Source organism: Enhydra lutris, unplaced genomic scaffold, assembly GCF_002288905.1.
Source record: "Enhydra lutris kenyoni isolate GAN:26980312 unplaced genomic scaffold, ASM228890v2 scaffoldscaffold21, whole genome shotgun sequence".
Lineage (NCBI taxonomy): Eukaryota > Metazoa > Chordata > Mammalia > Carnivora > Mustelidae > Enhydra > Enhydra lutris.
In genome coordinates, this window is record NW_019154105.1 from 69,365,727 (window position 1) to 69,386,329 (window position 20,603).

At 59.7% G+C, this 20,603-nt stretch overlaps 1 protein-coding gene across 1 annotated transcript; it reads left to right on the top strand.

Moving 5' to 3' along the window:
• The first annotated feature begins 8,597 nt into the window (after nt 1-8,597).
• LOC111149289 (diacylglycerol kinase theta) lies at nt 8,598-20,563 on the top strand. The gene is made up of 23 exons (XM_022506272.1): nt 8,598-8,889; nt 11,528-11,607; nt 12,222-12,321; nt 12,705-12,790; nt 12,899-13,024; nt 13,478-13,631; nt 13,713-13,784; nt 13,906-14,006; nt 14,089-14,327; nt 14,422-14,512; nt 14,605-14,659; nt 14,785-14,846; nt 15,212-15,362; nt 15,727-15,765; nt 16,337-16,452; nt 17,748-17,899; nt 18,074-18,222; nt 18,313-18,491; nt 18,827-18,927; nt 19,124-19,270; nt 19,365-19,476; nt 19,556-19,708; nt 19,897-20,563. Exons 1-23 carry the CDS (start codon nt 8,598-8,600, stop codon nt 19,996-19,998), a joined length of 2,859 nt encoding a protein of 952 aa, XP_022361980.1. The 3' UTR covers nt 19,999-20,563.
• Nucleotides 20,564-20,603: the final 40 nt, after the last annotated feature.

The following is a 20,603-nucleotide window of genomic DNA, read 5'->3' on the forward strand; positions in this document are numbered from 1 at the left end:
GCAACAGAAACCAGTACACAGTGAGAGGAATGCTTCAAAGTCCTGGAAACACACAACAGGGGAGCTAGAATTCTGAACCCAGCAAGAAGTTTACTTCAAAAGAAAAGGTCAGATAAAGACTTTGTGGAGAAATGGACTCTGGAGACACTGGTCGCCACTGGCCCTCACCTGAGGAGATGGTAACTGGGGCCCTTGAAGCAGAATGACCCCCACAGCCCAGAGCTTCAGGAACAGTGTGTTGTATATAAACCTAATGAAGAGTGCTTTCTAAAACCAGAACAGAATGTCTTCTGGGACTTAAATACCCCAGGGAATTGAAAGGCATGACAATAGCACAGAAGTTGTGAGCAGAATAATTGCAGTGTGATTGGCTGGCCCACAGCCAGACCCTGGGCCTCATCCCAGGACCTCTGAGTGTGACCTTTCATGGTGAAGGGACTTGCAGGTGAGATTAAGTGAAGGATCTTGAGATGGGGAGATAATCCTGGATGATCCCAGCGGGGCCTGTATCTCGTCACTGCATCCTTGTAGGGGGAGGCAGAGGGAGACTTGACAGGGGAGTGGCTGCATAAAGACCTCAGAAGAGAGGTGTACTGTGTACTCAGGCTTTGTTCAGACCAGGTACAGTAAGACACACACACAGGGAGATGATTGCAATGAACGAAGAAGTTCATATTCAGGATACGAGGAGACAGAAGGCTGGGCACTTGGGCCATGGCCACACAGGAACACCAGGAGTGGGGAGAGATCAGCAGAGAGCCTCGTGGGAAGTTTGCATCACACAGAGGCTGAACACATCTCCCCTTCAGGACAGGGAAGGACAGAGAAATCTTTTCAGGTTGGTGTAGGTGAGAGTTGGGCTAAGGGCCCTTAATTAGGGGAGCTTAAGGCCTGGGGCAAGATAAACACTCATCTTGGGGTCCATTCATTGAAATGGGATATGATGAGGAATTGTTTAACAGGATCATTATGTCCCGCAGTGAAACGGGTTCTGTGGAACCTCTCAGAAACATGGCGGTTTCAAGTGACGTGTGTCTTGGTTACGGTGTTGGTAATGTTTCTAACTCCAAAAGGTAAGGATGTCTTGGTCACAACTCGTACTGTGGTCTTCGTGTATCTGGACGCATGTGTGATTTCAAGTTACATTTTTGGCATCTGTGAGTCAAGAGAGTCCCAGTGTTCTCTACTCTGAAGGGGACAGTTCTTACGCAGTGGTCTGACAGTGTGTCATCAGTGTGAAGATGGGCCATTGTTGCCCAGAGCACCCACTGCTCAGGCACCTGTATGAAGTTGGCTAAAGTGCTGGCCTTGGGTCCTGTCCATGTTCAGGGATGTCCTGGCAGTAGGACTCCAGTGGGGTTGGTCACACATGGTGGCTGGTGGTGATGTTTACATGGCCTGCCTGCTCCTGAGCCTCCAAGTCCCAAGGGGCTCCCAGGCAGCCAGCAGCCTGGGGAGGAATGTGTTGCTAGTGGGACCCAATAGGACTCCAAGCTGTTGGACCTCTGTGTCCTAATGAGTGTGTCCTAGGAATCCCCTTGGAGGAGGGCACCATGTTGGAGAGAGGTGGCTGCGTCAGGATCTTGTATGGGGGTTGGTGCTGTGGTGCAGCTCTGGGCAGCCGGGAGGGCTGCACTGTGTCCCCTCAGGTGTGGAAGTAGCCGCTGCAGATAGGCTGTCGAAACAAGCCAGAATCGGACATTTCAGCCCATCAGTACGAGCAAATGTTTACTGGTTGGGTGGGTACAATCCGAATGGTGTTGGGTACTAGGTGTGCGGCCCCTGATGGGCAGGACCACATCATGGAGGGGGCGGGGGAGGGGTTCTGGTAATCCACCACTAGTTGCTCCTAATTTTTCCAGGTGAAAGAACACACAAGATCAGGCCTGTATCTTCTCTCCTCTTTTTCTTTTTTTTTTTTTTTCTTTCTGGTTTTAGGGTTTTCACTCCTGCCTCTGGCTGATAGGAGGAAACTAGGAGGGAAGGGCCTGCAGGAGCCTCCCTGGGATGGCTCCAACCCAGCAGCATCCCTTTCCCTTGTTTCTTCTCTTAGGGCAAGATCTTCTTTTTTCCCTCTTAAACAAAATCAGGACTGTATCTTCTCCCCTCTTTTTTTTTCCCCCTCCCCTGCCTGTATTTGCTTATTTTCTTCCTTCCTGATGCTCTGGCATCTGGAGCCGTGGTCCAGGAGAAAGTGCTTCTCCAAGGGCTACACGGTTCCTAGAGAGAGCCCACACCCCCAAGCCACCCTTCATTTCTCTCACATGCCAAGCCAATACCCCCTTTCCCCAGATCATGCCAAGGCCAGATATTGGACAACTAGGGATGGCCACTATAGCCCAGGCCTGCCAAAATTATTCAAACTGCCCGATCCTAAACTTACTCCTTGTGCCTGCTGCTCACCCTTTCCTTCCTATGAAAACCCCAATAAAGGCTCTGGGCTACATTCCCTTTGCTCCCCTTCTGCCTTCTGACTCCAACTGGTGCTTCCTCTTGTGCCCCTGCGTGGTATGGGGTACCTGATTCTCTTGAGAAATGTAAGTAATAAATTATTCTTCCAAAGGCAGGTGTTTGCATTACCTTAGCCTATCTGATTAAAACAAATCCCAGGGATGGGGGCCCTGGGTGGCTCAGTCGGTGAAGCGTCTACCTTGGCCTCAGGTCATGAACTCCGGGTCCCGGAACTGAATCCCGTGTCAGGGTCCCTGCTCGGTGGGGAGTCTGCTTCTCCCTCTGCCCCAACTCATGCTCACTCCCTCAAATAAACAAAATCTTTTTTTTAATAAGATTTTATTTATTTATTTGACAAAGAGAGAGAGATCACAAGCAGGCAGAGAGGCAGGCAGAGAGAGAAGAAGGGAAGCAGGCTCCCTGTTGAGCAGAGAGCCTGATGTGGGGCTCGATCCCAGGACCCTGAGACCATGACCTGAGCCGAAGGCAGAGGCTTAACCCACTGAGCCACCCAGGCACCCCCAAATAAGCAAAATCTTTTTTTTTTTTTTAAATCCTGGGTACACAGTTTAGAGTAGAGATGCTGTGCTTTGATGGTGGAAGAAGGGGTCATGAGCACCAGACTGCAAAGAACACAGCTCCAGAAGGTAGAGAAAGCCAGCAGGAGGCCTCTAAAGGGAGCGTGTCCTGCCCACACCTTGAGCACATGGAAGGCCTTCTGCTCTTGGATCAGGGCTGTTGAGCCCAGTGGAGAAGAGACCCTATGGCCCTGGCCAAAGATGGACACGGATTCCTTAGTCATATGATCAGATGGCTTTGTCAACTTTGCTAAAGGAAGATGCTAGGACCACAGCAGTTCCCACACTGCCTCGGGCTCCCTCTGTCACACTTCCCCTCTTCTGGGTGGTTCTGGGGAGGTGGGGAAGCCTTTTCTGGATCTGCCCAAGGGGAATCTGAGTGGTGGAAACATCGGCTTGGGTTTACTGGACTGTATGCACATTGTTCCTGGTCACTTCTTTGCGAACTTTATGCCAGACACCCTGGCACAGAGGACAGCTTCCAGGAACAGCCGTGGCAACTAACCAAAAGGAGTGAATCACATGAACTTTTGGAACAGGATTAAACATTCTGCCGATTTAACAGGAAATGCTGACATCAGCAAGATAATGGAGAACCCTGAGAGCCAATGTGACAAGGACATGACGTAAGAAGGTTCATGAGATCCGTAAGGGCATTTGAGATTAGTCATAGCACGAGAATATGAAGTGCCCCAGACTTTCCAGCTTATAAACGAAATGAATTTGTCAAAGTTCTCTCCAAATCTGACAGCAGTCTTAGCTAGATAGGAGTTATGAGTAATGAGTGCCCAAGTGAGGACTTTGGTGACCTAGCAGCCATGAAGGGGGTTGAAGCCATGAAAGGTTGTTTTTAATCAACCTTGTTAGAGACGCTAAGTTCTTCTTCTCTTTTCTCCCTGGAAAACAATATTGAAAAATTGTTATAAGAAGAGACAATAAGGGGCATTGGGTGGCTCAGTGGGTTAAAGCCTCTGCCTTCAGCTCGGGTCATGGTCTCAGGATCCTGGGATCGAGCCCCACATCAGGCTCTCTGCTCATCAGGGAGCCTGCTTCCTCCTCTCTCTCTGCCTGCTTCTCTGCCTACTTGTGATCTCCGTCTGTCAAATAAATAAATAAAATCTTTAAAAAAAAAAAAAGAGAAGAGACAATAAAAACATGTAGATGAAAAATTTATTCTAGTGGCGTACCATGCAGCTATGAATAAAAATTATGGTATTTTCTGGAATTTGTGGTGTTTCTGGTATTGGTCAGTTTTTAAGAATATTATGATTTCCTTTCTCCTTTTGAATACATTTGTATCTAATTCTATGATGACTTGCATTCTTTCTTAAAGAGAGAGGCTGTGGGTTGCCAAGATGGGATGCTGCATCACCCACACTGCCAAGATAGGCCTGGCGGCTTCGGGAGATGGAACTGTGAACCCAGCAGCATCTCTGTGGCCTCAGGGCCTACAGGCTCTTGAACAGGACTCAAAGGCCCTCCCTAGCAAGGAAAGGCTGATCAGTTGGATGAGATGAAGGCTTAAGAAGGCCTGTTCACCCAGAGCCACAGGAGAGTGACAGGACTGTGCTGGTGTGGAGGAGGCAGTGCTGACCCAGGAAACTTCAGTATTCACAGATCCTGGAATCGCGAATTCATCTGCTCGCTAAACCCTTTGTAAGCCCACAGTGTCCATGGTCATTCGGGGATGTGGCCAGAGCAGCGAGGATAGAGCGGGACCTGACGTCCCTGGTGGAGACAGGAGGAGGCAGCGCCCTACCTTCTCGGTTCGGCTCGTCCTGGAAACCAGTGTCCTGTCTGTTGTCTGTCTAGTACCCCATGTCCTGCATTTTCGTGCTTTTGGTAGTGACTCCGTGGCTGAAAATGCGCCCCCCAACCCCCACGTGGTGCTGGAGTCCCACCCAGGGCTCTACATGCCAGAGGCTGCGATGGGCCCATGGAGGAAACCGTGGTGGGACGGGTTTTGTTCAGGCTTGAGGCATGGCGATGCTGGCCACTGGTTCCTTGATGAGCCAACAGCAGAGTCAGTAAGGGGACTTCAGACAGAAGCCACATGACACACGGTTCTGTTGTGACCAGTGGCTTCCAGGAAGCTGACCCTGTCTTCCCCCTCAGGAGCCCGGGCTGTGTATTCATGGCTCCAGAGTGCAGCAGCCATGGACGGTGAGAATGGACTGTTGTTGACAAATCAATCATCTCTAGAGCTTGAAAACTACAAATCAATAAAGACAAGATGCTCACTAGAAAAATGATGGAGTCACAAACAAACGCAGCCTTACGAGCTGAGCTGCGGGTGGCAGGTGGATCTGCGATAACGGTCTGGTGACTGCCTTGCCCCCAAGGGACAGAAGTGGAAACCACACCACAGCCTCCCAGAAAGGCTGCAACTCTGAGACCATTAGCTGTCACACGAATGCACGGAGAGAAATTTCCTACGTTGCCAGTGGACATACACATTTTTATTTTTGTGTGTGGGTCTATTTTTCTTTGGGATTATCTTCTAGAGGTGGTCACAGCATGTCCTATGGCCCAGCAAGGTTTCTCCAGTGGACGTGTGCACACACAGACCAGAGCTCCTGGAAGCGTGTTTCCTAACAACCGAAGTCTGGCTCCAGCACACAAGCATGTCCACAGCAGAGAGAAGCCGTGGTGCGGCTGCTAATGTGCACTGAGCGTGCTCCAGGAGCAAAGGGACCCACCCACGGCACTCAGAGCAGAGCGCGGGCGTCAGAGGCCCCCAGCAAACAATGCCCAGCTGGACGGTTTCCGTGCGAGTCTGCCAGGCTCCCTGTAACCGAGTACCACGAGCCGAGGGACTTGGACAACAGGCGAGGATTCTGTCACTAATTCATGTATTGAAACTCTACCCCTGTGGATGGCGTTTGGAGGTAGGGCCTTTGGGGGTCAAGAGCACGGGATGGGGTTAGTGCCCTTGTGAAAAGGGACACCAGATAGCTTGTTCTCTCTGTCTCTCTGCTGCCGTGTGAGGAGCCAAGCGAGAAGGCCCATCTGCAAATGAAGATGAGTCCCCCACCAGAACGTGACTGAGAGCCACCCTGACCTCAGACTTGCAGCCTCCAGAACTTTGAGAAGTACACATTGTTCAAGGCCCCCAGCCTGTGGCTGGCTTGTGTTGTGTTGGGGCGCCTGAGCTTACTGAGACTTCGAGGGGAGAGAAGGGGAGGGTACGGCCTGTAGACCCAAAGCTTTCTGTGGGAGCATGGGCATGAAGTGGGCCACCCAGATCCTCGAGCAGCGCCATGCTCCAGGCACAGATGTTTTCAGCCATCAGCTAGAAGCTGCTAGCTATTCTGGTAGGGGTCCCAAGAAGTTCGTGGAAGGTTTGACAGCAGTGTGTCTGCCATTTCCGTTGGCACACTGCATCAGAGAGCAGAGTTAGGTTTCTGCAGAAATGGACATGCGGTAACCCTTCTCCAGGTGTTTCCCCTGCTCCCCACTTTCTCACACATGGAGAGATATGTCCGTGGTCCTGTTTCCTAAGAAGTCAGCTATAGTTTGTATGGTGCCAAGTGGTCTTCCATAGAAACCTGCCCCTTCTCAGGCACCATGGCTAAATTATAACCCTCCCAGGGCCAGGAGGCACATTGGTCCTGGGGCCTGGTCCTCACCTGTGACTTGTGGCCTGGCTGAGGGCAGGTTCAGGTAGCTGGGTGGGTTGAAGCCAGAATGAGGGTGCTGAGAAGACAAGGAGAAAGGAGTGGCCCCAGGGCCTTTGCACTCTCTCTGTTTCCCCATGCTTGAATGTTTTCCTGCTGCCCACAGCCCAGCTCCTCCTGGGCACTCAGGCCTGGCTCCCTCCATCCATGCCTGGTACTAAGACATTAAGTGGCTTGCTTCTTTATTTTTCAGTTTGTTGTCTGTCAACCCCAGAACTCAGCTCCAGGAGGGCAGACATGCCAGCCCAATCAATGCTCTGGGTGCGCAGTGAGTGGTTTCCAGACAATGAAGAACCGTCCTGGGAATGAGGGTGAGAGTCCTCCCGCCTTCTCAGGACCCTGTCTCCCGCAGAGACAGCTTGTCTCTCTCCCTCTGCTGTCCACACCTGGAATCCCCCTCAGCAAAACAAGGCACTGCAACTGTCTCTCACTCCACAGGCCCTCCCAGCAGGCCCAACACACTTCCAGGGCATTGCCTTCCTGGCCTTTTGGTCATCGCCCCCCACCCCCACTCTGGACATTATTCTCCCCTGGTTGCATCCCCCACCCGGTTTTTCTCCTCTGGGACCCTGGGACTCTACCCTTCTCCACCCCTGCAGGAGCCAACCTCTCCCTGCAGCCCTGCTTTTCGCTTCTGGGTCCCCCAAGAACACTCTTGGCCCATGATGCCCATTTTGGCCACATGCATGGCAATTTGCGCTCAGGCCTACAGAAGGAGGGACCCTGGAGTGATTTCTGGCAGGCAACGGGGTCAGGGTGACCTTTGTGAGCACGTCCCCCACACGTCCCCAGCACCACCTGGACAAAACAAAGCTGTGTGCGCTGTGGTTGTCCCTTCCTGAAGCCAGACATCTCTGCAGGGCTGGCTGGCAGAACTCACTGCCTTCCCCAGGAATGGGTGGTGGTGGGTTTTCCTAGCGGGGGGGGGGGGGGGGGGGGGGGGGGGGGGGGGGGGGGGGGTGTCGAGGAGTGGGGGAGCGACGTTGGACAGGCCAGGCCCTGATGGGAACACTAGGCCATGACCTGGAGGGAGGGATGCTGGCCCCTCTAGCTTCCCAAGAGAGAGCTGATGGGAGGGAGCACCATCAGTTAACAGGTGGGGCAGCAACGTTGGCGTGGGGAGGGGGAAATGCAGGCCCTGGCTACTGCTGAGCAAGACCCTCATGACGTCCCCATCTGTGGTGAGGACAGGGGCCGGGCCTGAGGGTACTCGGGGTAAGGCAGGGCCCACGCTTGCGAAAACACAGAGCACCCGGCTGTCACACACGACTGGTTGGGGCATGCAGGGGAGGCGGGCCTTGGTTCCCGACCCCACCCTCGGCCCCTGGGATGTGCCCTGCGTTCGCAGGGCCTCCCAGTGCAACCGCGAACCACCCGTGGGATCCAGTGTCGCGTGGGAGGTGTCTGTCTGCGCAGGCGCGGGTCTGGGCGCCGCAGGTGCAAACGCCCGGTGCCAGAGTCGTCGGGAGGCTGCGTGCGGGGAACCCGGTCCCGATTCCGGGCGCAGTCTGTCGGCCGAAGGCCAGGCCCATCCCCCTGCCCTCCAGGCCTCCCCAAGCTGTCCCTCACTAGGCCGCGGCTCAGACCCCGGGTCCGCAGGCACGCCCGCAGGTTTTCCACCTCCGGTAGGTCCCACCCCAGGCCCCGCCCCGTCGCCCCAGGCCCCGCCCCGCCGCCCCAGGCCCCGCCCCAGAAGGCCCACCGCCCCAGCCAAGGCCCCGCCCCCCAGCTCCAAGGCCCCCGCCCCTGAGCATGCGCCTGCGCAGTGGCGGCGGGCGCAGTCGGAAGCCCGGCGCAGACGGCGGGGTCGGTGGGGAGGCGGCACCCCCCTCTCACCCGCTGCGCGGACCCGGCTCTCGCCAGCCGCTGCGGTCGGGCCGCCCGGGCAGGGATGGCGGCGGCGGCCGAGCCCCGGGCCCGTGCCTGGCTTGGCGGTAGCTCGCCGCGCCCGGGCAGCCCGGCCTCCAGCCCCGAGCTAGGCGGCAGAGGCCGTGCGCGCCCGGGACCGGGGCCGGGGCCGGGGCCGGGGCCGGGGTCGGGGTCTGGCCCGGAGCGGGCGGGCGCCAGGACCCCAGACCCCGCCGCGTCTGGCCACAGCTTCCGGAAGGTGACGCTCACTAAGCCCACCTTCTGCCACCTCTGCTCCGACTTCATCTGGGGGTTGGCCGGCTTCCTCTGCGACGGTGAGCGCCTGCGACCCCATCACAGACCCCAGCCCTTGGCCCAGAATGGGCTCCTCCCCTCTGACCTCTGCATTCCCAGCAGTGGGCTCCTCAGGACAGAGCCGCTTGCCCCCCGGGGCAGGAGTGTGCTGTCCTCAGACCCTCTCCGGGGAGGCGATAAGCACTGGCTCTTTCAGGGGGTTGGGGGTACCAGGTGTCTTCCCCCAGGACTGTGGGCCTCAGGAAAAAACTGCTCCCTGGGCTCCTTCAGTGGGCTTGGGATTCAGTGAGGGAAGAGTACTGTGGGCGTTGTGGAGCAGGTGTAGTGACTGGGGGATGAGTTCAGGGTCCCCTAAGCAGGTGGGACTCCTCACTTACTCTAGGCTCCTCACTCCCCGTAGCTGGGGCAGCAAGGAGGCAGCACTGTGGTCAGGCAGGGCTGGTCGGGGCCGCTGGTAGGATCCTGTGCCCTAGTGCTGGGCCTTTTCTTGCCCTGCGTGCACACTGCTACCCACAAGGGCCAAGTGCGGCATGCCCCAACAGGGCTGGCACCTAGCTGCCAAGCTGGCTGCCTGGGCCAGGAGGCCCTTCCTCCGCTGGCTCATTGGACATCGAGGGCACAAGCTTCACAGGTCTGCTTTCTTGTAATCCTGCTTCCTCTGTCAGGACAGGTGGGTAGGCCCTGAGGACCACAGCTGCGCAGGCATGTGGGGACCCTTTGCTCCACTGATGGAGACAGGCTTTTGGCTCTGGGGATAGAGGGACCACTTAGACCAAAGTTTACAGAGAAGGCTTAACCAGGTCTGGATGGAGGAGGCTGGGTCTCTCAGGCGGGATGCCTTCTGCCCAAGAAAATGACATGGTTGAGCTGACTCCCTAGTGCAGCACCAGGTGGTCTGGGCAGCTGGCATGGGGCAAGTCACCCCTAGATCTTCAGAAACACTGCACTGTCTTATCTTGTCCCATGCCAACTGGCTCACCTGAGGGAGGAGCAGTGCTTGTGCAGGCTGAGTCAGCTTTAGGTCTGAGGCTAGACGCAGGACCTCTGCACAGGTGAGAGGTGAGAGATGGTAAGTGCAGGACTCCAGGTCTGAGGTTGAACCCAGGACTCCTGCACAGGTGAGGGGTGGTGAAGGCAGGGCTCCAAGTCTAAGGCTAGACTCCAGGTCCTCCTCAGTGCTATGACCTCCTGCAGGTGGGGCTCTGGGTCTAAAGGGCAAAGCAGCTCATGGAAAGGGGCTGGGCTTGGGGGATGATGTGGAGGCCATCCCTGGGCAGCTGTGTGGACGTGCTCCCCACCTCTGGAGAAGGGGCTCGTAATCTTGGCCGGCAGAGGGGCCTGACAAGGGTGTGGGAGGAAGAGCCTCCTTCCCTGCCAGGGAGTACCCAGGATGTGGGATGTGGGGTGATCAGGCACTATCTCCGTGGGCCAGAGGAGCTGGGCGCCACCTGCCTGCAGCTGCTGCCTTCCGGGACAGAGCTAGTCTGGGTGCCTTGGAGGGGAAGCTAGCCAGAGTGCTCACCCTTCCTCTGTGCCTCCCCACTTACTCCATCTGACCCCAGCCTACTGTAGTTTTTTCGAAAGCAAGGCTTCAGGGCTGTCCTTGTTAGCCTGTGGAGGACCTATCTGTATCCTCCTCCTAGGGACGGGTGGGTAGGGCTTCAGTGGGTAGGATGGGGCTGCCTCAAGGCCCCTTGCTCATACTTTTTACCAAGCGCTATGTTGGAGAGTGAGTCCTTCTGCTACCTGCCCACTTCCCAGCCTCCAGCTGCCTTGTCCAACCCATCCCACCCCAGAGGGGCCCAGCCCAGGTCCCCTGCCCCTCCCTAGGCCTCTTGCACCCCTCCCCCCAATCTTGTCTCTGGGCCTCAGTGTGGCTGGACTCTCCAGGCCTCCCTTCTTAGAGGCCTGCATCCCAGGATAGGAGGCCCTTGGAAACACAGCCTATGTCAGAGTACTCACTGTCTTTAGAACCTCTGGGCTGTCTATCCCTCTGGGTGGGGGCAGGTGCGGCCATCCCTGGGCTGGCCACCCCCTACGCTGCCAGCCTCGTGAGGTCCTGGACCATCACAGACTGGCTCTGGTCTCAACAGGCACACAGCACATGAGAGGGGTGGTCAGAGGGTCTTCAGAGTTGTGGGGGAGAGGGGGAAGGATGTTCTTGGTGCTGCTGGTCTGGGGGGAGATGTCCACTTACCTGCCTGCACCTCAGGGCCAACAGATAGGAGTGGGCCCCCTTGTGCAAGGGGCAGGGGCCACTCTCAATACCCTGGGACACAGCAGCATCCCCACTCTGGGCTTTCTGCGGATGAGAGGTGGGGTGACGCAGTGGATCAGGGTGTCCATGTGGGGGGATGCTGTGGCCATGTCCTCCCTCTGCCCCCACGATAGTGGGGATGGCAGGAGTCACTTTCCCCATCACTCACTGCTGGGTCGGAGTGGGGCGGGGGATGCAGGGATTCACCCCACACTGACTCCCCCTCAGCTCTGGCAGAGTGGGCCCACTGTGAGAGGTGCACTGCCCCCGCAGAATGTGGGCAGCTGGCCGTGGCCCCTGGTGCTCATTCTGGCCACGGCCTCCCTTCTGCATGCCAAAGCCTGGGGTCTCCTGATGCTTGGGTCGGACAGGGGCCAACTCATGCTGCTCTCATTCCGTAGTCTGCAACTTCATGTCCCACGAGAAGTGCCTGAAGCACGTGAAGACACCCTGTACGGGTGTGGCGCCCAGCCTGGTCCGAGTGCGTATGGTGGGATGGGGCGGGGGGTGGGGTGGGGGGGGCTTGGGGGAGCGAGCTCTCATGGCAGGTGTTGGGCTGAGTCAGCCTGTCTGGGTGGATGGTGCAGGAGTGCTCCTATGTGCTGCCTTGGGTCTCCAGGATGCTGACCATGTCCCAAGTCCCTGTGTGTGAGCCCCTCCCAGGACAGTAGCCAGGCCTCACCTCCTGCTGATTTTGATCCCTCCTCCTCTGGGGTCCCTGACATCCAGCACTCCTGCTCTTGCCTATTGGTGGGCCTCTGCCCATGAGTGTTTCGTCCAGCTTGCCCCGGATGTATCACGGGGGCAGGGAAGAGGCCTGGAGGAAGCAGCCAGCGCCCAGGCTTCCTGGACCCGCACAGCTGAATCAGGCCCTGGGAAGAACCAGCAGGGGGCTCCCTGCAGGAGGGGCAGCCCAGCCTGGGGGACTCGGAGGAGAGTGGGCAGTTCCAGCAGGGCCCCCAGGGACACAGAGGGGCAGGGGAGGATTTGGGGGACACTGCAGGGCTCTCTGGGCTGCAGAGGACGAGGCCTGCTGGCGCTGGCTGGGTGCTATCAGGTGGGCCCCAGGCTGAGGGGGAGCTCTGCTCCCTGCAGGTCCCTGTGGCCCACTGCTTCGGCCCGCGGGGCTTCTACAAGCGCAAGTTCTGCGCCGTGTGCCGCAAGGCCCTGGAGGCCCCCGCGCTCCGCTGTGAAGGTACTGCCCAGCCCGCCTGGCCGCCCCGCGGTCTGCGCCCTCACCAGGGTCCTGGTCTCTGCTGCCCAGGGGGCCCACACCCTGCTGTGGCCAGGCGGCTGGGCAGGAGGTGGGGTGGTGCCCTGGGCGCCCATGAGGGGGGATGTATTTGTGGACTCTCAAGCTGCCCTCATGGGGAAGCAGGTGCAGGGGGCCAGAAGACGGGGAGCAATGGGTAGCCGGCTCCTGTCCCCTGAGGGGAGGGGCCCCTACTGTGCGCTCGAGGAAGGGTCCAGGAAGTGTGGCTGGGATGTGCAGGGAACCGGCCTTGGCAGCGCTGCCCAAGAGAAGGGGGCAGGGCTGTGGGGAGAGGCGAGAGGCCCTTAACCCTGCCCGCCCCCCAGTGTGTGAGCTGCACGTTCACCCCGACTGTGTGCCCTTCGCCTGCAGCGACTGCCGCCAGTGCCACTGGGATGGGCACCGGGACCACGTGAGTGCACAGGGCCAGAGGCCTGAGCCTTGAGGGTGGGCGGGGGGCGGGGAGGGGAGAGGTGGTGTTGCTGGGGGCTGGCTGAGCCAGGATGGGCCCCCTCCACAGGACACGCACCACCACCACTGGCGGGAGGGGAACCTGCCCTCTGGTGCGCGCTGTGAGGTCTGCAGGAAGACATGCGGCTCCTCGGATGTGCTGGCGGGCCTGCGCTGCGAGTGGTGTGGCGTGCAGGTGGGGCTTTGCGCTTTGCCAGCAGGTGGGAGGGTTGTGCAGGTGGGGCTTTGTGGGGGAGGGGGTGCGGCATGCAGGTGGGGCTTTGCAAGGTGGGGGTGTCCTGAGGGGCGGAATGGGATGGTGGAGTTCCTGGTGGGCAGGGAGGGGATGGGCAGTTCCTGGGGGTGGGGTGTCATAGTCCTGGGGGGTGGGGCAGAATGGATATATTATCCCTTTGGAAAGTAGGTTGGAGGTCCCGAGAGCAGGTGCCGCGCGTCCTTCCGTGCTCACCCGTCTGCATCGCAGTGTGTCGGGGCTGGGGAAGGTCCCCATTGTACAGAGTCAGGGATCCTTCTGGTCTGAGGGTAGCGCCACCCGCCTGTGCGCCCCGCCATGGCCTGGTCAGGGGCCATCAGCCCAGCGTGGGCCCCTGCAGAGTGGCTGACAGCCCGCCCATGCTCCCATCTGCAGGCCCACTCGGTCTGCTCCGCGGTGCTTGCCCCGGAGTGCACGTTTGGGCGCTTGCGCACCTTGGTCCTCCCGCCCGTGTGCGTGCGCCTGCTGTCCCGAAACTTCAGTAAGATGCACTGTTTCCGCATCTCTGAGAGCGCGGCCCCAGAGCAAGGTGAGTGAGGGGCTGTGCTGGGGCTGGGTGTGTGGGCTGGGGGTTGGCTTGGGTAGGAGGTCAGCTGTGCCCCTCCGGCAGGTGAGGGGGACGATGGTGTGGATGGAAGCGCCCCCGCTGGGCTGGGCAGAGAGGTGCTGGCCCCGGAGTCCAGTGAGTGCCTCCTAGCCATTGTGGCCCGCAACCTGGTCCCCTCATCCCTCACCCTATCCCCTGTCCTGTCCCCAGCCCAGACCCCACTCCGTGGACCCACATTCACTTCTCTCTGGCCCAGGCAAACAGACCCTGAAGATCTTTGATGGCAACGATACTCTGCAGAGAAACCACTTTCGTGTTATCTCTGTCCCCCGCCAGGCCAGGAGTCAGGAGATGCTGGTAAGAGGGAGCTTCTGCAGGGCGCCTTCCTGGGGAGCTTTGTGGCTGGTGTCTACATCTGCCCTCCTCCGCCCCACTGCAGGAGGCAGCACTTCGGGCTTACTATGTCATGGAGGACCCTTGCGACTTCGAGCTGCAGGCCCTCCCCGCATCTGTCCCCACCATGGACATGGGGACCCGGGGCAGGACCTGGGCTGGAGGGAGTGCAGAGGAGGAGGGCAGCAGAGGCCCCGGATCCCGAGAGGCCGCCCCCGAGGCCTGGATCCTCCGTGCTCTGCCCCACACCCAGGAAGACCTGAAGATCTACCCTGCCTGGCTCAAGTGAGACCCAGGCCCCAGGCCCAGGGTCTGCCGGCGGGAGCTGGGGGTAGGGGTGGGGGCATGTTACCTGAGCTCCTGAGATTGTTCCCTGCAGGGTGGGTGTGGCCTACGTGTCCATCCGTGTGACCCCACGGAGCACAGCCCGGACCGTGGTGCTGGAGGCTCTCCTGCTGCTCGGCCGTCAGGTGTGTATGCCACTGTGGTCCTGGCTGGCCTGGTGGAAGACCTGGAGGAGCTGGAGCTCCAGGCCTGACGCTGTGACCTCCGCCCCCCACAGGCTGAGGGTCCAGAGAGCTTCCAGCTGGAGGAGGTACTCATGGGCAGCAGGCAAGGTGAGCGGTAGCCTGTGGTCGAGGGTCCCGATCTGCCCCGGGGTGCCCTGAGGTCTTTGGGGCAGCTGCCTGCAGATGTGGGAGTGGCACCTGGTGCCCACGGGCCTTGCCTGTCATTCTTGCAGTCCAGCGGACGGTACTGGAGGATGAGGAGCCCTTGCTCGCCCGGCTTCGTGACATCCGGCAGGTCATTTGGTGTGAATGCTGGTCCCCACAGAGTCACCAGCCTTTGGCCATGGCTGCTGCCTCCCAGCGAGGGAGCCTGTCCCCAGGACCCTATGTGCCAGTGCCAGCCCTCCTGGGCCTGGCGGGTCTGTCTGCTTGCTCATGTCACTGTTCTCTCGAAGGTGGCGTTTTGAGTCCCAGACCCCACTCCCTGGGGCTCCCTGAGGAGAGTTGAGGGGCTTGTCCCAAGGGAGGAAGCCTGTGTTTCCTTTTCTGTCTCGTCTCAGTGTGGTTCAGTCTGGGAAGTCTTTCTAGACGGAGGGTGGAGGGGCCAGGAACCGTGGTGCCCTCCCTGAGTGCTCTGCTCCGGGTCCTACCTCCCCACAGACGTCCCTGCGACAGATGACCCAGACGCGGTTCTATGTGGCTGAGAGCAGAGCTGTGGCCCCCCGTGTCTCCCTGTATGTTGCTGGCCTGCCTTTCGGGCTGTCTGCCCAGGAGTATGGCAGCCTGCTGGATGAGGCTGTGGCCACCAAAGGTGTGACTGCCTGGGCTGACCGGGGAGCAGTGGGAGGAGGGGACGGGTTCTGAGAGCAGAACGTGGGGGCTGGTTCTCCTCTGCTCCTCCCCCGCCACACGGTATCTGAGCCTTTGCCAGGCTGGTTCCCACTCGTTGGGTCTCTTTTCTCGCCTCCAGGGCCCACAGTGCTCACCTCCTCCAAGGGACTTCTGAGACCCCAGAGGTCCAGCCTCTGCCTTTTGCTCTGAGTTGGGGAGGGACATGCTGGGGGAGCTCCTGGGTTGTGGGAACCACCTGCAAACAGGAGCAGCAGGGTTGGCCTCCAAGGCTGGGCAGGGCCTGGGGACCGCGCACCTCCCCTGACCGCAGCCTATCTTCGCAGCTGGCCTGGTGTCCGTGAGTCACGTCTACTCCTCCCAAGGTGAGCCGCTGCTGTAGGGCATGGTCAGATTGGGCTCTGGAGTTAGGTGGAAAGGCTTGCCCTTCTTACCTCCGTATTCAGTGTTTCCATTTTGTTTAGGACCTGACCTTTTTCTGGGGGAACCCTGTGGGAGGGACCCATTTGTGGTTTTTTCCCCTGGCTCCCAGCTATCATGCTTTTGCTAAAATGTGATTGAGTTGCAGAGGACTTTTCTCAAAAACCTGTTCTGCCCTTGGGTTTGCATCTTTCTTTTCTTGGGAGACTGCAAATCTGCCCAGAAGCGGGAGGCTATTCCCATGAGCCCCAAATGCCTTCTGGGGCTCCCCAGCAATCAGTATCCTCCATTCTTGTGGGGGTGTTCCTCCCAGGCCCTGGGGTGAGGGTGTGCTCTGCCACGCTGCCCTCTTTTGTCCATCTCTGTGTCCTGTCTCTGAGCTTGGTCACCCTCAAAGGCTCCACGGGGCTGGTGGTCCTGCATCACATGGCTGCCATTGGATGGCCAGACCCAGGGTCCCTTCTGGCAGCAGGATGAGGGAGGCCACAGTCTGAGCTCACAGTCCCCGTGCTGCAGGTGCCGTGGTGCTGGACGTGGCCTGCTTCGCGGAGGCCGAGCGGCTCTACATGCTGGTCAGGGACACAGCTGTGCACGGCCGGCCGCTCACTGCCCTGGTGCTCCCAGACGTGCTGGTGAGTGGGTGCCATCAGGGACACTGGTTTGTCTAACACACGGTTCATAGCCTGGGAGGATTCTGAGATCTGGGGGCAACAGGTCTGTACCATGGCTGACGGGCGGAGGACTGCAAGCTGCAGTTCCCATCCTGCCATGGCTGCCTCCTAGGGGCTGTGTGTATGCACACATCCTGGGAGGCCCTTGCCTTTTCGAGGGTCACTGGGACCCCTGCTTGGGAGGCCTGGGCCACCTCTGGCCCAGAGGTGGGGCTCCCTGACTTTGGACCACATCTGGAAGAGTGAAGTGGGATAAGCCCAGGCCCGGGGTGGACACTATGTGGTTTGGGGCAGGGTGAGGGGCTGGAGCCCCAGGTACTACCCTACGCTCTGTGCCTTTGCCAGAGTGTGGTCTTCACCCCTGCTGGCCCCCAAGGTTTCCCCTGAGGTGTTGGTGGCTGCTCCAGCCCTGACCCCGGAGCCCTGTCTGGGTGCAGCAGAATTAAGAGTAGGTGAGGTCACTGTTGGGGACTGGGGGGTAGGTGAGGTCACTGTTGGGGACTGGGGGGGCATCTCCTGGGCCTTGCTGCCCTCTCCCACCTGAGCCAGGCGTCACCGTGCTGTCTGATGAGGATGCAGCCCCTGCAGGTTGGGGTCCCTGATAGGCAGAGCCTGGTGGGCGGTGCCAATGTGTACTTTCTCCTGGTAGCTCCCTGCTGTGGGGTGAGCGGGTGTGGGAGGACTGCAGGCAGCTCTGCCCCACGAGTCACACATCACCCTGAGTGTGTCCTTGGCTTTGAGGTGTTGCTGAGTCATGCCTGTTACCCAGCATCTCCCACCAATGGATGCTGGTACCCCACACCACCCTCACTATTGCTGGGACCTCAGCCTCCTACCTGCTGTCTCTGGGCCCCACGTTTTGGGGGTTGTTCATTGGGAGATGAACTTCTGCCTATGGGAGGCAGGGGCCCCTCTGTGAGCCTGGCTGCTCCTGCTGGCTGTGCTGGGGGTGGGCAGGGTCCCGGAGAGCTGCAGGAGGGGCATGTGGACTCCCACGTGGGTGTCCAGCCTCAGCTGTGTGGATCAGGCAGTTGGCACAGTCTGGCCACAAGGGTCTTGGTGGGTGGTGGCGTGGCCTGTATGCTCAGAGCTCCAGGCCGGCCAGCCTCATCTCCTCCTGGGGCACATATGTGCCTTCCTCGGGCGGGGGACTAGGTGGGCTCAGGTTATGTGGGCTCAGGGTTGGAGCACTTGTCATTGCCCCCATGGGGTGGCCTTGAGAACCTGCACTAACCCAGCACCCCCCCATCTGTCAGCACACGAAGCTGCCCCCAGACTCCTGTCCCCTCCTTGTGTTTGTGAACCCCAAGAGTGGAGGCCTCAAGGGCCGTGACCTGCTCTGTAGTTTCCGGAAGCTGCTGAACCCTCACCAGGTCTTTGAACTGACCAACGGGGGGCCTCTTCCTGGGTGAGTGTGGGGGTTCCCGCCACGCTGCTCACAGCCTCACGAGCCTTTGGAGGGGTGCTTGCACACGGCTGTGGAGAGGCCTGAGGGAACGGAACCATCCAGGCTGTTCTGCGTTGGCTTGGGTGCTCCTGTCGGCCTGCGTGCACCAAGTGCTTCCTGTTTGCCTCTTGCCAGGTTCCACGTGTTCTCTCAGGTGCCCTGCTTCCGGGTGCTGGTGTGTGGTGGGGACGGCACTGTGGGCTGGGTGCTCGCCGCCCTGGAGGAGATGCGGCACCGTCTGGCGTGCCCGGAGCCTTCCGTGGCCATCCTGCCGCTCGGCACAGGTGGGGTCGGCCAGCAGATCGGGGGACAGGCCTGGGAGGGTGGGAGGGGGGTGGGTGTAGAGAGTCCGTCTTCTCTTGTCCCCATCCCAGGGAATGACCTCGGCCGGGTCCTCCGCTGGGGGGCGGGCTATAGTGGGGAGGACCCATTCTCCGTGCTGGTGTCAGTGGATGAGGCTGATGCCGTGCTCATGGACCGCTGGACCATTCTGCTGGATGCTCACGAGGCTGGCGCTGCAGAGGACAGCATGGCAGACGTTGAGCCCCCCAAGGTACCAGGGTGGCACCTGTCGGGCCCCCCACAGGCAACTCTCTGCTTCTGTCCAGGGTTTCATGTGGATCCCAGCCACCACCTCGTGTAGGCACCAGGGCCACCCCATTTACGGGGAAGCTGAGGCATGGTCAGCAGCGGCTTGCTGGGGACATCCCGGGCTGGCTGGCTCAGATGGTTGCCTCCCCTGAGTGCACATCAATCAGAGGATGGAAGCAGCTGTGACAACAGCGGAGGGTTGGATTGGAGACGAGGAGGCTGGACCCAGCTTAGGGGAGGTGGGGAGCACGTGGTGAAAACTGACCAGGGTCATGGGAGAATGTATCTTATCTCCAGATTGTGCAGATGAGTAACTACTGCGGGATAGGCATTGATGCAGAGCTGAGCCTGGACTTCCACCAGGCACGGGAGGAGGAGCCTGGCAAGTTCACAAGCAGGTGCCAGAACATCAAGGATGGGGGTTGGGACTGCTGTAGATCACAGGGCTGCCCCCTGGTGACAGCGTACTTCCTGGGATTCACCAGCAGGTCTTGGTGGATAGGGCTGGAACCTGGGGCTGTGGAGCTGTGGAGGGGGGTGTCATAGGTAGGGCAAGGGCTCCACCTTGACTGTAGGCATACACCTCCTCCGCAGGTTCCACAATAAAGGCGTGTACGTGCGGGTTGGGCTGCAGAAGATCAGCCACTCCCGTGGCTTACACAAGGAGATCCGGCTGCAGGTGGAGCAGCAGGAAGTGGAGTTGCCAAGCATTGAGGGTCTCATCTTCATCAACATCCCCAGGTGCCAGTGGGTGGGGCTCCAAGGGCTCCTCTGGTGGGGCTTGAGGCCCTCGTCCAGCCTGTCCACTCACCTGTGCGCCCCTCCCTCGGTACAGCTGGGGCTCGGGGGCCGATCTATGGGGCTCCGACAGTGACTCAAGGTTCGAGAAGCCACGCATGGATGATGGGCTGCTAGAGGTGGTGGGGGTGACGGGCGTCATGCATATGGTGAGTGTGGACAGCCGGGGCGGGCCCTGGCGTGGGACCGTAGCCCGCTGAGCCCCACCGGCCTTCTCTCCACTATCAGGGCCAGGTCCAGGGCGGGCTGCGCTCCGGCATCCGCATTGCCCAGGGCTCCTACTTCCGCGTCACCCTTCTCAAGGCCACGCCCGTGCAAGTGGATGGTGAGCCCTGGGTCCAGGCTCCTGGGCACATGATCATCTCGGCTGTGGGCCCCAAGGTACCACATGCAGTGAGCTGGGCGGGCCCTGAGGGCTGGCTGGGCGGTGCACCGTTACTCCCCAGTGGACCCCTGGGTACAGGGAGGGGAGGGGCCCGCAGGCTGAAACCCACCCCCTTTCTGTAAAGTGGGCTGAGACCGTGCCTGCAGTATCTTCCAGCACTTTGACCTGACCTGTTGTGGGACAGGTCCACATGCTCAGGAAAACCAAGCAGAAACCCAGGAAGGCGGGAACCCCGAAGGATGCCCGAGCAGACGGGGTGCCCATCCCTGAAGGGGACTCCAAATAGAGGGACCCTGCAGCAGCTTGCCTGTCCAGCAGCAGCAGGCACCAGCCAGTGGTGGATGGACTTGCCTATGGCTTTGACTGGGGGCATCTCCTCCTCACCCCTATGCACCTGGAAGCTGCGTGGGGTAGCAGCTGTTTCCCCCCCGGCCTCCGATCCAGTGACAGGCTGGGTGCGGGGCTTTGGCTGGCCAGTCGTCCCGCCCCCTGGGGTCCAGGCCACCATCCTGGGTGGAAGGCATTTCTCATGTTGCATCCCCCCACCATCTGTGAGCCCACTGAGCTGGGCAGCACCGAATCTTGGGCCATCCCCCCGGATGTTCCTAACAGAGTGGGCCCAGTACAGACCCCGAATGCCCCAACCACCAGGGCCTGCGGCCTATCTTCCCACTGAGGGCTGGGTGGAGACACCTGCCACTTGTCTTGGGGAAGCTGCCTTCTTTCCCGGCCCTGCCACTGTGGAGGAGCTGCTTGGGCTGCATGTGGGGGGCGGAGGGCCCTGAGGCCCGTGGGCTTGGTTGACATCCTGGAGATGCAGCAGGAGGGAAGCTGGGCCCTCATGGGCTGGGGCAGAGTATGCAGAAGGGACCAAAAGCAAACCTGCGGCGG

Excerpts from the sequence above, each read along its gene's own strand:
- LOC111149289 (XM_022506272.1), top strand. The coding sequence starts at position 8,598 with ATGGCGGCGGCGGCCGAGCCCCGGGCCCGTGCCTGGCTTGGCGGTAGC. Across the intron at positions 12,322-12,704 it reads CCCCGCGCTCCGCTGTGAAG|TGTGTGAGCTGCACGTTCAC; the intron begins GTACTGCCCAGC and ends CCCGCCCCCCAG. Across the intron at positions 14,847-15,211 it reads GGCTTCGTGACATCCGGCAG|ACGTCCCTGCGACAGATGAC; the intron begins GTCATTTGGTGT and ends ACCTCCCCACAG.